Source organism: Mya arenaria, chromosome 8 (genome assembly GCF_026914265.1).
Source record: "Mya arenaria isolate MELC-2E11 chromosome 8, ASM2691426v1".
NCBI lineage: Eukaryota > Metazoa > Mollusca > Bivalvia > Myida > Myidae > Mya > Mya arenaria.
Window position 1 is genome coordinate 20,145,178 of NC_069129.1, and position 17,432 is coordinate 20,162,609.

A 17,432-nucleotide genomic window follows, 5' to 3' on the forward strand; every position below is an offset into this window, starting at 1 on the left:
TTTACCCATCAGATCGGGTCGTAAATATACCGTGTTTTACAATGTTTTACAATGTTTGATATAAACCATGTTACTTAAACCAAATGTTCCTGTAAACAAACGTATATATGAATCTGCGTAGAACGTACAGGAGAAATTGATTGTTTTTAACAATATTTTATCGAAACCCAGCTCAGTTCTCTTAGAATGAAGAAAGCTGCTCAACCTTTACCTAGAAATACGATTTCCCTAGAACTGGTTTCTAAGATTGTATATCCATTACGTTCCAGTAGAAAGATGTTGTCTAAACAACATTAGAAATATCAGATGTCTGCTGGATAATATTGGAATAACTAGGCGTTTTGAGATCTTCTCTTTGTTGGGAATTTATTTTAATATTTGCGCTTTGACATTTACTACATCTTGCACCAATATAACTTAAAAAATATGTATATGTGTGCGCTTATAAATACAACCATATTAAACTGTTTTCGCATATTCATTTCAACAGCTTGGAATAGTTAATTATATATCAGCACGTCGTTTATCATTGGAATACTTGTTTCATGGTAACAAGAAGCAAAAATATTTTTTTTGGCGATTTTAACAGTTAACGTAAAAAAGTGGAATAATTTATAGTGATTTAAATATAGCAAGTAAATACTTTACCTCAATTAGTTCCTTTTCACGAAATATTTGCTCAGTGGAAATGTTATATCTAAAATAAAATTACCATGGATACCATGTTCTGCGTCTTGAAGACATAACACTCGAAAAAAGTACGTGAAGCCGCTGTGTTTCAGTTAAAGAAGTTTCTGATTTATTAGTAAAAGAAACAAAACTTTCACAATACGAGCAGTATGAGGTCTAGATTGGAATGCATCTGAATAAACATTAAGAAAAAATGTAGACATTGAAATAGTTTGGGGGTTTTTTTAATGAAAGCGTTTCGATGTTTTATATTCAGCTAAAGGATAGAGTAAAGATATATGCGTGATGTAATTTTTGAAAGTAAATGTATTTGCAATTCAGAGAAAATGATCAAAACATCAAACAGTGCTGTATTAACTGCATTGCTATAGGACGCGACGGATTTTAGAAGAACTGGATAACTATACAGTTATATCTCGTTCTCCTAAGGATGGAATTAAGAGGTAAAGTGGCGTTGGTAACTGGTGGAACCTCAGGAATGGGAAGCGGATTTGCAGAAGCCCTCCTGACAGAAGGAGCAAAGGTTAGTTTAATACTTTTTATTATATATTTGATGTTTAACATGCTACTGAGAGTTACTTTATCTAGAATGTTTCGATTCGCCAATGTAATATTTGTTTCTGGATGCCGGTGTAGTTTCCGAAAGAATATTTAAAGAATAAGCACAATTAAAAGTAAACACCATTCTATTGATGAAGAGAGGTCGTTGTTACCATATCATATGAAAGATAAATGTTTCAGTGATAGAGGCTTTCTATTGAATTGCCTAGTTCATGGAGTGTTTTCAATTCACTATCAATGTATTATTCGAGACCATATCGTATACATACTAGTCTTAATTCAGTTTTAGGTTTCGTTTCTGTTAGGTTCGTTTTTATCAAATGTGTTTATGTTAAGTGCACGCAAGGTGAAGAGCAGTTACACTAAATTACAACCAAATGCCATTGTTTGGATGTCATTTTGTCAGTTTATGTTAATCTACGAGGTATGTTCGGAAAGTTCCCGGACTGAACGCATTCCTTTTAAAAGGCTCATTGTATTATAATGAAACTAAGTACAGATTTACTACACCTTTTATTCCATATCACTCTAAAATTTCGATTCCATACATATAACAGTAAAAAAGTTACAATAAATTTAAAACATGTACCAACGATATGGTGGAGCAACCCGACGTTAAAACTTATAACGTCAACGTCAATTCAGTTTACTCTTTCTCGAAATAGCGGCCATGTGCTTGCATGCAACGTTCATGTCTCCTGACCCATGATGTGTAAACAGTTTGAAACCATTGTTTATCAAATGAAGACATGATTGTCTGCACGTGACAACGTAGGCTCTCGAGATCGTCGAATCGGATTCCGCATAGCTGGGCTTTGACGGCCGAGAAAAGCGCAAAATCAAGTGGCGCAAGGTCTGGGCTGTAGGGGGCGTGCTCCAACCTGCCGATACCGAGAACATCCAGCTCCAACTCTGTGTACCGGGCCCTATGCGCTTGGGCATTGTCCTGGTGTAAGAGAACATTTTCTATGTTCTCTTCCATGCCGGGCCTCTTCTTGCGCAGTGCTTGGACCATATCCCGCCTCACGACCTGTTCAATAAATAACACAAAATTAAATAATAAGTTGTCTATTTGAAAAATAATGCATTGTGAGGTTACACCGTTTCACTGCTGTTATGATTGAATTTATGCATCAATTCTCTATATTTGATTCATAGCATGATTATATAAATGTGTAATTTCGTTTATAAATATGTTTGTAAAATGTTTACCTTTGAATAATACGCTGCATTTACGGTAACGCCCGCCGGGACCGCATGTATCAAGACTACTCCGTTGTTGTCCATAAATACGATGAACATGAATTTTCCTTTCGATTTCGTCACCCGGGCCTTCTTTGGTGGTGGTGAAGACGATGTTTTCCAGACCATACTTTGCTGTTTAGTTTCTGGGTCGAACAGATGAAACCACGTTTCATCCGTTGTGATTATTCTTTGAAGAAATCTGTCCCCTTCACGTCAATAGGACCTCAAAAAGTTCAATGATTTATTCACCCTATTCTGCATCTGATTGTCATCCAACAGCCTTGGTATCCAACGTGCGCACACCTTTGTCATCTTAAACTCTTCAGTAATTAACTTATACGCTGTTGCTACCCCAATGTCACATTCCTCGGCCACTTCCACGTCGGCCCCTATCAAGCATCGACTTTACCATTTCGCGCTTTTTCGCCACAAGTGCCGGCTTCCCACATCTCTCATCGGATGTTGACTCGCGCCCCTCCTTAAAGCGTCTGTGCCACTCAAAAACAGCTGTGCGACTCAGAGTTTGGTCTCCAAACGATTTCTTCAACTGTATCAATGTTTTCGACGGTGAAACATCTAAACTCTAGAGAAACTGTATCACGACACGCTGTTTTTCAATAATTTCGCGTTGCATGTTTGCTTTGAGCACCTGTTTTTGAGTTTGTTTTGCGAGGCGGTGTATGCTTAAATGACGTCATGCGTATTTTACTAATGACGTCATGTTGTGGTTCAACGTCAAGATGACGTTTCCCGCGTTTTTTAACGTTACAAAATGCGTTTAATGTGAACATTATAGGAAAATATATGGCTTGCTCCACAAAAGCAAATATTATGTTGCTATGGATACAATATTTTTAGTATGTATTGACTTAGGCGAATCTCCGCTTATTATTAAAATGAATATATATGTGTCTCAACTTGGCCGAAGTTTCAAAGCTCTACGTTTAAAAATAACAAAGTTATAAGTACAGTCCGGGAACTTTCCGAACATACCTCGTATTAGGCATTGTAATTTATCATTTTAAACCTGGTCATATTACATAGAATATAGACCTTTCATACAAAGGAAAGCATTTACAAAGATCTGTCAAGCCGTTTCATATTAAGTATGGATTATGGATTGCATCGTACTAGTACCATATACTTTTAAATATATACGTCCCTGAAAATAATGGAAATGCAATATTCTTATTTTTGTCTTATGTATAAAGTATTTTACAGTATCATCTATTTATTTTATGCCTTGCACAATTACAAAGGAATTATTATTTTAATACCTTGTCATATTGCATTGATAACCCAAAAGTATTTACAATCATCCCATGGTATAACGCCGATACTTGAAGCTATAATGATCATTCGAAAAGTCGCCATCTTTATATCTTAACCATATTTGTTTGTTATACGGTGATTTTTTTCATTAGTGTTTAGTGTTTGGTGTGCATCGAATTTACTATGTATGTATAGTTAGTGTTGCCATTTCATGTTAAAGATTTATTTACGGTCAGTTTGGTCCTTTTATGTCCTTTTTATAGGTCAGGTCTGTTTCGTCCTTTCATGTCGCCATATGTAAGGTCATATATGTGTCTTGTTAGTTCGGTCCCTTATATTGTATTTTTGTCCGGTCAGCTTGCTCCTTTCATGTCGTCATGTGTATAGAGAATACTACTAAGTTAGTGTCATGGCTAGAGGAAGTTTATCTGGCAAGTCGTTGGAAATTCTCGGATGAGCCGTAGGGTTGCCAGAAAAACTTTGTCCATCCACGGCACAATATATATGCGAAAAACTACAGAAACAAGCTCAGTAGCAAAAAGTTTAAACATAAACCCGGTTTAATGGCACTGGGTAAACGCCCAAGACATAGAACGTAAAAACAAAATATCACAAACAAAAAACATGGAAGAACAGCACAAAACTCCACAAACAGCACAGTGCATACATACTATGTATAAAAAAATATGTTTATCAAGGATTAATAGGTACCGTCTTGGAACAGTCAGTAAAATGTAAATTTATTGGGGGTTTAAACCATTTTAAGTGCACAAACCTCACTCTTATCCCAACAAACCTAAATAAAGACAAAAACGTAAAAGGTAAATCTTATCAAAGTGTGCATTAACTTGAGGAAGCTTAATAATAAAACAAATATTGATAAACTTAGATGTAAACCTAAAGTACTTCTATGATTACAGATCCCAACTCTTTCTGCAGACGATGGTATACAATTAAGAGCACCTGATGCAAATACTTTTCACAGATACGATGCAGTCATTGTTTGAAACTATGAGTATCACAAACCTAGTATACGAATTATCATAATACTTAGTTTATTAAAACACGATAATTTACCTTAAAATATCAAGTACTTTTTAAAAAAGGATGATCATGGATCAGTCAACAAACGTGTTCTAATTATTTTACAACCATTTGGCAAGTCACATACTACGGTACACAGGTCATGGTTTAAGATTACGTCAAAGAGTGAATTCATTTCTGTTGTTGGTGAGATTTTGTCATTCAAAACAGAAGTTACTATCCTTGGTTGCTGCACATTCAGTTTGTAGCTTTTGCGGGTGGGGTAAGTTCGCATGTAAATTTTCTGTCCGATTTTCTTTGACAGTATCATTATCAGACAGTGTGATAGACCTTTCTGGGCGAGTGGTTGTTGAGGGTGGTTGTTAGCGGTTTATTGTTAAAATACTGAGGCATTTCTTTGTGTTTTTCCTCTGATTTTTCATAATAGAAAAGAGATCCGCGGTCACATGGTCAACTGACTGTAGATAAACATCACGTGGTCAACTATCCTAATAAACTAATATTAACACGGCACCTGGTTGTTGGACCGATTTATATGCAAATGGCAGGATAAAATGTCCTAAATATGTCTGGTCAGTTTTCTCCTTTCATGTCACCATGTGTAGTGTCCTATATGAGTCATTGGGGGAAAAGGTTCTTGCTCAATTTCACTTGGTCTTGGATCATGGGGAAAGGGATAATTGCTCCATATTCACTACGGTCTTTGTCATGGGGAAAGGGGTACACGCTCCATATTCACTAAGGTCTTGGCCATAGGGAAAGGGGTATACGCTCCATATTCACTAAGGTCTTGGCCATAAGGAAAGGGGTACACGCTCCATATTTACTAAGGAATTGTTCATGGGGAAAGGGTTACACGCTCCATATTCACTAAGGGCTTGTCCATGGGGAAACGGGTACACGCTCAATATTCACTAAAGTCTTGGCCATAGGGAAAGGGTCATATGCTCCATACTCACTAAGGTCTTTGCCATAGAAAAATGGTCACATGCTCCATATTCACTAAGGTCTTAGCCACAGGAAAAAGGTTCACACGCTCCAGATTTACTAAAGTCTTGGCCATGGGGAAAGGGGTACACGCACCATATTCACTAAGGTCTTTTTTTATTCAAACGTATACAAAAAGCACTTCATACAGCTATACGTAGAAAAAACATTTGACATGTATACAAAAAAGTATATTTCATATGAAGACACCTGTTGTTTTGCGATTTTCTGATATAAAAAAGGGGGGATTGGGCTAAAAAAAGAAAAAAAAAGAAAAAAAAATGCCCATAAAAGGATTAAGATAAAACGAAGAGACAAACTGGCTTTCTAAAATGTATTATATATCTGATGATTATAAAAGAAAAGCCCATTTTTGCAAATGGACATTTAGCTTATCTTTCATAATAGCTATTTCACGTTCGATATTGATTCGAATATATAAGTATTTTTCAAAAATTTGGAAGTAAGGAATTGTTTCTCTGTGTTTTGAACAGAAAATGTAGTATTTTCGAAGTATAAATATGAAGTTAATGCAGCTACAGCTTTTTTCGACGTTTATTCCTAATAAAACATTTTTTAAATTTAGTTCGATTCTAATATTTTTTGAGTGGATAAAGCGTTTCAATTCATTCCACAGGTCTTGTATGATATAACACTCCCAGCACATGTGGTTTATTGTTTCCTCAAAGCTGAAACACAAGTTGCATAAACTAGAATTGGATAATTTGCATTTAAAGAGATATTTATTTGTTGGTAGAATTCTATTTATTATCTTAAGCTGAAGGCTCGTATACATGTGTCGATTGTTGCAGTGAATATACTTCCTTCCAATTAAGTGTTTCGTTTAAAGAATTTTCCCATATATGTTTATGTTTTATTTCAGTAGTGTCATTTTGAATATGTTTATTATTCAGAAACTGTGTGATCTTTTTTTTGGTTCTTATTTCATATTTTTTTCGATTGGATGTGAGCTTGTTTGCTCTTACTTCTGATTTACACGATCGTATTTCAAATTATTTAGAACATTATTCCTTGCACGAGTGTGTGATATCTAACTGTATTACAGTGCCTTTCCTGAAGAGAAAAGTTTGTTATCAATTGATTTAAAAGCTAGAGGAAAGTTGTGGATTTTGGGAAGAATTTAAAATTTGTATTGTGCAATATTTCGTTGGGATATTAACTCATAACTCAACCAAACTTTTACACATAAGAAGTGTAACTTTAGAGCGGCTCTACTGCATATATATTGTCTAATAAATGGCTGCCGTCAATTTGCTTTGAAACTGGTGACACATTTACTAAAAGTGTGTTGTAGGCGTTGGTGTTTTTCTAAATTAACTTTATATCAGACCGAAGCCATTTTTCGTAATTTTCTCTTGGAATTCTAAGCATGCAATTAGCTGAAAAAGTTGCGATGGTCAGCAGAGGGGCTTCGGGAATAGGACGGGGATTGGTAAACGCCCTTCTGGCTGGTGGTGCAAAGATGGGCTATATTTAGGTAAAACGATGCATGGGTTTATATAAGTTTATGATTTCAGAATAAAATATTCATGCTGATGATAGGTTATATGGAGCTTTGACATTGTTTGAAATTTCATTTGTCAAGTAACATTTCTTTTAACCAAAAACAAGCATGCTTTTTCAAGCGTAAGATGGATCCATCTTTCGTACTCCAATATATTGGATGCATTCATCTTTATTGCTCTAAAAGATTGGATGTACCCACCTGTTTGCTATGCAATGTTAGATGGATCTATCTTTAATGTTCCTAATTCGATCACACTTCTGGAATATAAATATACAATGCATTATGCATTTTTAATAAATTGTTGGAGTATGCAAGTGTTTATTTAAAATCACAATGGACTCGTGAATATATTAATTTAAATTATTGAGGTTTTAGTTATAACACTGTGTGTTACTATTTCCTAACCAAACAACAAAGCTAGCAAGTTATTAAAACCCCGAAAACTTTTGTTATAGCTAGGTTGCACATTGACAACACCATATATTAAAAAATATAGTTCATTGTCAACGTACTAACGTAGTGTAATTTAACCGGATTGTTTAAATACATGATTTGCAAGGTAGACAATCAAACACTTCATTCAGTAAATAATCTAAAGATACTAAATCAACATGTTATGTCCATGTTCACCCTGCGTATGTTATCATTTCTTGCTATTTATGCATTAAGACTTTCTTTGTGTACACGCTATTTAAAAGAAAACCGTAATATTTATAACCAAAGAGAAAGTTCAAAACTTTCATTTATAAAATATAAATCATTTATCTTTGTTAATAACTTCAAATGTGATGATATATTGCGCACTTCAAATGGTTAAACAATGTCGTTTGTACTTTTGATAGTAATAAATTAGCAAAATTAGTTCTCTCAAAACTGGTCTCTGTATTTGTACACGTCGACTAAGTAAACATTGGTGATAACGGATGTACTTCAAATTTTTAATTTATACACATATTGTCAAATACGGGGGTCCTTTGTCTGTGGATTATGGATGCGTTGCAATATGTTTTCGTCTTCTTGACATATCTGTTGTTGTTAGTTCGCTTACGAACTTTGCACCTTAGATATATGATCATATAACAATGTATGTACATGTATGTATGATAGTTTAACAATCTGCACCAGCAAAATGTCTACGAATCTTTCAAGAAATGAATCATTCAACATATAAAAAAGCGAAAATATAAGTTATAGTTGTTCAGCTATGACCAGAGAAAAAAAAGTGTATGATAAATCTATTATAGGACCACATTTTGAGTTACGTTCACCTCAGTTGGGCTGTTGCTCAAGTTTAAAAATGTATCAAAGTGATTAGGAATTGCAGTCACTTCTAATTCGTGTCTTTTTTTGCATATAAATACACTTAACTTCGTGATTAGCCAAAAGGCAGTGTGAAGCCAAGATGGAACCAATGAGCGCAGCCATTTTCTGATAGAAGTTTTAGTAAATTGCGTAGTTTAACATGTTTTATCCATTTTAATAACATTTTTTTCATTTTTTAACGTATTAAATACACTATATACTTTACGTTCACCATACACTATGCACACATTGAGTATTGTTTTTTGCAGAAAGTATATCATGTAGATATTACGCTACGTGATTATGATCATTATGAACTATCGCTTGCCGTGATGAAAATTATATGCAATGTCATCTTCCGCAATGGTAACAATGTGCACTGCCACCTTTTGTTGTTGACAATAGACACGTTTGCCTTCCGTGATGTTAATGATAGGTACTGTAGCCTTATAATATGCAGAGGGTTGATATATTCATTGTCACTCTCCGTGATAACGCGTATGTGTACTGAATATGAACTGAAATTGTTGATGATATGAACTGTCCATTTCCGTGATTGAGATAATATGCACTGAATATGAACAATAAACACTCGTAAAACTTCCTTATGGCAGCAAAAATTATTACGGGACTTACCCACACTGTGTCAATTATTAACTTGACTCAAGAAATAATTAGAATGTTGTTATTGGATAAAAGAAAAATGCAAAAGCCCTTCTACTTCTTGTTTGTGTCAACGTGGCCATGAGGAATATATAGTGTGTCAAGGTTTGACGATGATGAGGTGCTATCCTTAAATAATTCTAATGGCTCGAATCATTTTGCTAAATTTCTTCTTGTATTTTACAGAACCCAGTTGTATAATACTGGACGAAATTCAAAGAAAAAGGCCTGTCGGTACTAACTCACTTAATTAAATTAAAGAAAAAAACACTAATAATACACTGACAAGTACAGACCAGACAGTATTTAAAGCTGAACGAACAACCTGTGTTGATGCACTGCTAGGACCAAAGAGACACTTAAACCGTGTAATACTGTTTCTTAACTATTAGGAAATTATTAAAAGCCCAAAAGGTTTTTGTAATGGTTTTTATTAAAACTATGATATGAAGCCAAGACGAGGTAAAACAAAAGAATAAATTAAAGTAAGTCGACACAAAGTTAGTATTAGAAATGGCCCTTCGACGATAATACTTGTATAAAAAACTTGTAAACGCAACTCTTAGAGGTGGCAACTTAAACTGTATATGTTACCTGTTCACAATACTAACCTCATGATGATATATTTCATGTTTGCAGTTTTAATTTTCTCTTATACCGTTCGAGGAATTTTAAATGAAACATGCCGGGAAATTTGGTTTAAGGCATATAATGGCTCAAATCTCAACTTACATCGTGCGACCAATCTGCGTTTTAACTTGTAAACATCAGCGTGTTACAGAACATTGCGCTTATCTTACTATCTTACACATATCTGACACCCCAACACGATACACATTCGAGTATTTACTAAACACTGTTGAAAAACAAGTTTCATGTTTATGTGATTACAAAATGTTTTCAATTTTTTTCTTCGAATTATTTATCAATAATTTTCCTTGTGTTTAGAAATGCTTGCCAGATGTAAATATTTTGATAAGCGACCAATCACCAGGTCTAAGCTTTGATATGGTCGACGAGATTCTCTTCTTTGTTATATGTAAAGTTACTCCAGTTCACCACTTTATTATGAAATTGCAGAAAAAATCAGCTTTCACATTTCTTTCCCACAAATTGTGAACTCTTTGTGTGTGGATTTGACCCCAGAAAACCTTATCAAGATAATTTTGTTTTCCTGCTATCATCATTTTTGATAAACCTTGGTAGTTAAATATCACGTATTTTACCTAATTTACCCATTCCCTGAGAGCCCTTGATAGTTCGAGTTCACGTATTTTAGAAAATCGTTCACATCCCTGAGAGCCCTTGATAGTTCGAGTTCACGTATTTTAGAAAATCGTTCACATCCCTGAGAACCCTTTATGGTTCGAGTTCACGTATTTTAGAAAATCGTTCACATCCCTTAGAACCCTTTATAGTTCGAGTTCACGTATTTTAGAAAATCTTTCACATCCCTGAGAGCCCTTGATAGTTCGAGTTCACGTATTTTAGAAAATCTTTCACATCTCTGCCATCTTTCACTTTTACATATTTTTTAAAGGTAATGCGCTCAAAGAGACTAGCCCATTATATTGAAGATTATACAATTTCGAGGCCAGTAATTGAAAATTTGAATTCTTAAAACTGCTAACTGCTAATATCGTCTTGGTAGTTTACATTGTATTGTTAAACTACCATTTAAATCAAATTCCACTTTGTTTTCTTTCTTTACAGACAATGCGCTGGAAGTCAAAGCACCTAGCCAATATTTACGATTATAAAAATTAAATGCCAACTTTCATTTTGGTTATGATACAGACATGGAACAATATACCGAAAGTACACAAAATACAAAATGCTAGTACAAATGGAAATTACACAGTACCAAGCAGTAAAAAGTACTTATATAACTTACACTTACTTGAAATTTTTAATTGTATATGAGTACGTTTGTTATCAGAAACCTGTTTTATGTATTACGCATTTGAGTAATTAAATCATTAAACGCAACCAGGGATGTGATGAATAGTGAGTTATAATTTAACTGCTTAGCGTAAATCATATATTTAAAACATCCGAGATAATACGTTTCGACTCCTATACAAAATGTTTAGTTAAACTCATTTAAGCGAATTCATCACCCACTGTAAAGAATTGATTTGAGTGGGAGGCGTACGTTTTAACCCATATTGTTTACTATTCTTAAGATTGCAAAGTTAATATTAATGTCAAATGTCAATTTCGAAATGCATAACATTCGATCAATGTACGTGAAAGCGCTGTTTATCTGTTAAATGGGCTTTTGATTTATAGGTCGAAAACGACTTAACTTGACAATGCGATTAGATTAAGGAGCAAATCGGAATACATCTGAATAAAAGTTAACACAAACACATTTTTTGCCATTGGATTACCTTATTAAACTAAAGTTTGTAGGTAGTTCTTTAAAGATCAACTAAACGATAACGTAAGGATATTGAGCGAACTAGATTTGGAAAGATATGAATTGGTGAAAAGAGACAACGATTAAAACAGTATAAAACGTTATCTTTCAAATCATTCATTGCTTTAGGACGTGTATGGATAATATTCGGTTATTTATTGTGCGCCACAGAATGGATTTAAGTGATAAAGTTGCTTTGGTAACAGGCGGGGCCTCAGGTATAGGTCGTGGATTTGCCGATGCCCTTCTGACCGAGGGAGTAAAGGTTTGTTTAATCAGTGTTAATTAATTGCATTGGTGATTTATTGAAGGGATGAATTGCGCTATGGATGTCAACATCGGAGTTTGGCTGGTTAAAGTGTGCGGAGTTCGATGTACTTTACGCGTTATTTAAACAGCTCAACTGCTTTTAGAATACCGAAAATGACATCATTCACGTAATTCAGTAATTATATTTATAATGATAATTTCTTTCCCAATTGTTAAAAGCTAATTAATTTCATTTAAGAAAACTTAGAGTTATTGTTTCTCAAATATACTATAAATTGAACGACCCGACCGTAACCTAGAACAGTTTATTATATTACGCCACTATAACGCATGAACGATTAATCACTACGAAGATGATACGATAAATCACTTTTAAACGTAATATTCAAACGCTAACGACAACAATACATTACAGAATGATATCATAATTTAACACTCTCTATCTTGGTGATTAAGGCTGCTTGTGGCCTGCTGGCAGAATACAAACAATAGCAAGATAAACTGTTCAATGTAAACTAAGTTTATACGCGATGGTTCGCGAATCGGTCTACTGTGATTGCCCTTGTCGACTGGGCTTGCCTTGTCTTATGGACTTGTCCAGCAATTCAGTATAAATTTAGTGTATCACCTGAATTGAATTACAAGGTGATGTAAATGACGAATCATAAACTTTTAAGATGAAGAGTCTGTTATGTATCATGAAAGTAATATTTTCAGTGCTTTCGTATTATTAAAATGCTTATTTCATAAAGTGTTATTTAATACCCACTTGTTATTTCATACGATGTATATAATAGTTTCAAACAAATTGAAATAATGATACTTAGTTAGGCTCTCGCAATTGTACAGTAAAGAACAGTTATCAATAATTTCATTTCAAATGCTTTTTCGAATTTTGTTTTGCTATTCACGTTTATCTGGCCTTGTTTATTAATTCCCTAACTATTTGGCATTGCCATTAATCAGTTTTAACTCGTGTTATATTCCATTGATAAGAAACTTTTTAAACCAAATAAAAAAATTGCCAAGAGCTGTTAAGCCGTTTCATATTGATAAATGTTCGATTTGTGGAGTGGTGAATTCTATTATGGTTTAGTAAAAACCATCTAACAAAGAATAGCCATTGTTGCAATTACAGTTATAAGCCAATTAACTGTGATAGTGTTTATGTATAAATTTATAAAGAGCTAATAAGTCGTAACACAAATTAATGAATTCGTACACGTGTCCCTAATGCAGTGGCTGTAATTGTTAATTTAAAAATTGATGACAAAATGTCATCTCTGAACAAGGCTCGATAATTGCATTTAATTCCTAGGGAGAAGAACTCTATGAGCTATGCTTTCGTTCAAATCCATTTCAATATTATAGACAACTTGTGTGTGTGTGCATATTCTGTGTAGTTTGTTTGTATATGTTTAATAAATTTTGTTTAAATCAATTGCATTTTTCAATCAGTTAATATAATATAATTACGTGGAGCCATAATGTGCATTCTTCTAAACGTCACAGGTCTGTATAATTCAACCGTAATTCTTATAGAAGAAGAAGAAGAACGTTTATTCATCGAAAAAGTATATACAGACGATGTGTTTGAAATAGGTCAATATGATCCCTGATCAAACATTTCAACAAAATACTATGCAAATAACATATATACATAGACATAGTGGATTTTTTTCTGTTTAGTTTTTACAATTCCACACAGAAATGATTTCCAACTCTGTTTTACTAACAAATATATTATACCTAGACTAATTACAGCGTCTATTCGCTGTCTTAGTTTTTATTATAGTTGTCTGTTTAGCTTGGTTCTTTCATGTTGCCATTTTGTATCATGTATCTATCTATATTTGGCCAATTTCGTCCTTGGTGTTGCCATATGGTATATGTGTCTAGTAAGATTAGTCCTTGCTTGTCTTATATGCGTGTGGTCAGTTTGGACCCTCTTCTCATCCTATGGTAATATATATCTGGTTATTTTTCTATATTATATGTCTGGTTAGTTTGGACATTTCCTGACATCATAAGGTATTATATATGTTTCATCAGTTTGGTAGTTTCATCTCCTATTTATGTCTGGCCAGCTTGCACATTTCACGTCATATATATGTCTAGTAAGTATGGTCCTTTGATGTCATCATATGTTGTTGTATCTTATGCGTAGGGAAGATAATAACAACAAAGCATCCCTATCACAACGAGAATCATGTTATGGAAGAAAATAGAAGCTGGTTTGATTAAAAGACATTCGTTCTTAGTTATATTTTTGTTTATAATACGAGGTTAAAAGATTACGTCGATTTTAAAATATGAAAAATAAGCTCAAAAATCTAAATCGATATCAAACTCCGCCGAAAAGTAAGGACACACTTGGTGGGAGATAGTTCGACGGTATCTGTACGAAGCAATTTTATACAAATGTTATAAAACATTTGCTTAATAACTACCCTGTGAAACATCGTCTGCTAAAATTCCATAAATAGTTCCGAATTTATGTTTGTGGATGTTTTGCTTAATACCGTTTAGTCTATTTCTGATTGTATTTAATTCAAATGGGAAATATAGCAATCTATCTAACTTATGATCTACTTACATTATTTGCAGGTTCCACTTGTATGTTTGTCAAAAATCAATGTAATGCTATTTAAATGTATATATATATATTAGGCATTGCATTCCACAAAACTATTATGTTCAAGTTCAGGATATCAGATATTACAGCTGTTAAGAACACTGCTCAAACAGAAACTATCCCATTTCACTTTACTCCTTAAATAATGTATAAAAGAAATACAAAAAACTTTTTAACACTAATGGACAAAAAGCAGGTATAGAATGACTTACTTTATCAATATAAGTCTCAATTGTTAGGTAATTTAAAAAAACATTGACCATGTAGATCTCTCTTTAACATTGATAATGAAACTGCTTTTTATTAAAATATGGAACTAAGTAGTACAGTTGCGCTGATTACTGGTGGGGTCGCAGGATTAGGGCGACGGTTTGCTAAAACCCTTTGGCAGAACGTGCAAAGGTCAGAGTTACATTAAGCAGGTACTGCCTAAATATATGCCAATTTATATTTGTAGGTAGAAAAAATATTTTGCTTGGTTAGTATTTGAAATAATCATGTTAAACTTGTGTAGTTGTTTGTTCGTGAATTTCGACGTTTCACTTCCTTAAAAGTGTCTTTAAAATTACATTTAGACCATCGTCGGATACTCACATAGTCCATTTATTCGAACCTAATTGATCATGTATTGACCAGATGATTATGTTTATTGATAATAATTTGATGTTGCATATGCGGTCTTACATTGTCGATTTGCGACGTTGTGTGTAAACCGTAGCCGTAAGCTTCAAATCATGACCTTCGCTTGTTGTATTATGGCTTCAGGGATAGTCCCTGTAGTTTTCATCTATAACTACATATTTTATTTAAAATGCTCAGAAATCAAAATGCTTTTGAAGAAAGTATATATATATGCGATTTATATCCGACCTTTTTTTTACTGAAGTTATCTTACTCTACTGATTGAAGAGATAGTCCATTATCACTTAGTTCAAACACTTACTGTGAGTTTGAGGAAGTCCTTGTCATGATAATTTTATAGAATAACTGCTAAAAATATACAACTCTTAGACTAAACGTGTGTATATATAATACTTGTATATATAATACTTTTTTATTTTTACTCCATTCGTTTGCAATGATAAAAGTGATATAAATATAAATATTTACTAAAAGACATGGTGGATAAAAGGTTTACTTACCTACAGCTGAAGAGCTGCCGGCAACCAATAGAGCTAGGTAACGGGCGAAAAATGAGAGACGAAAGCCAATAATTTAATTGGATATGATCTAGTTTGCTTTTATATTTTTATCAATATCTTGATTCTGAGGCACAAGGTGGGATTATATTTTGAATATAATTTCTGTAAAATCGCTCTTTAATGGAGAACGTTTATGATACGTATAACTTAAATAATTACTGTCACTTTATTGAAGACATCTTTTCCTGCTGATTGAAGAGAAAAGGTCGTTATCAATCTGTTCAAACACCAGAGGAAAGCTTGTGGATTAATGAAACCCTTTATTTGAAGAATTTGGAATTTATATTTTTTCAATATTTCGTTCGAATATTAACCCTTAGCTAAAACAAACTTTTTCAACTTTACAAGTGCGTGCTTCACACTGGAGTGTATTGAATATAAGAAACATTATCAAAGAGAGTGTTGTACGTGTTTAGCTTTCTAAATGTAATATTTTCTTACAATTGAAACAGACTAAGGTAACTCTCAATTTTGTCCTGAAAATCATAGAATGCAAATAACTGATAAAGTTGCGTTGGTTACCGGGGGAGCCTCGGGAATAGGACAAGGATTTGTGGAGGCCCTTCTGATTGGAGGTGCAAAGGTGAGCTATATTGAATTGCATTTGTGTATGCTTTCATTTAAGATATTTCGTTTTGTAAAAAAGATTAAACACAGGTACTGGTTGATTGAAGATTTGAGAGTACTTTTCTAATCCCTTTTTTTATTATGGTCAATCAAAACCAAACATGTGTTTTCAAATGTTGAATTTATTCATCGTTCTTGCTCCTATTTGGATGACTGTTCTTAAATACGTATGTATAGAATGATTTTGTATTTGATTGTTCATGTGTGTATTTCAGTTCAAGGTATACTTATGGAAGTATGATTTATAAGGGTTTCTTTTTTGTTTTACATTTTTATTTTATAGCTACGCTTACAATATTTTACCCAATTATGTACTTCAATGACAGTTTGGATTGATGCTATTGCTTAAAGTGTCGATCATATGCCCAGTACAAATATTGTTTAGTGTCATCGGGTTTAGATAAACAGTTTTCAAAGTAATTAATCAAACATTGTATTCACTAAAGTGTGGTATGAATACTACAAAAGTACATACTACGTTGATGTTCACAATTCTCATGTCAGTAGATATGTTAACACTGAAAAGGTATTTTCCAAGGTGTTATTTTACCCCAAAAAATGTGATAAAAAGACTTGCATTTGTAAACTAGCAAACACATTATTTAAAAAAAAAAAATGTGTCACTAAGATTTTGATATGTCACGCACTTCAAATGGTTTAAATATTTCGTTTGATAACAAATGTATATTGCTACAGACGCCTTGCTTAAACACGTCGATAAAGACAATATTACTGATAAGAGTAGTAATACTAATCCTTCATTTGATCAATTCTGTCATTTAATCTTAAATTTAGTCTATGGATTTCAGTTTCGTTTCAAACTGTTTTCGTATTTTCAAAATATTTGGTTGTTTTATGATTATGTACTTTTGCACCTTAGATATATGAAAAAAACCATATGTAGTTTAATAGACTATTCCAGCAGACTTTCATCGAGTCCTTTATCAAATGATACATTAAGGATATAATATATAATAAAAATGT

General features: G+C 33.4%; 1 protein-coding gene across 2 annotated transcripts in view; it reads left to right on the top strand.

Moving 5' to 3' along the window:
• The first annotated feature begins 234 nt into the window (after nucleotides 1-234).
• The window catches only part of LOC128242487 (15-hydroxyprostaglandin dehydrogenase [NAD(+)]-like), a 30,224-nt gene continuing 13,026 nt past the window's right edge, over nucleotides 235-17,432 (top strand). Inside the window, exon 1 of one of the 2 annotated variants that reach the window (XM_052959645.1) lies at nucleotides 235-1,213. In XM_052959645.1, the coding sequence (XP_052815605.1) occupies nucleotides 1,121-1,213 (93 nt within the window). In that variant the 5' untranslated portion in view covers nucleotides 235-1,120. Of the gene's footprint in view, nucleotides 1,214-11,851; nucleotides 11,980-17,432 lie in introns of those variants that run through there. The other variant, XM_052959643.1, reaches the window with a different exon arrangement.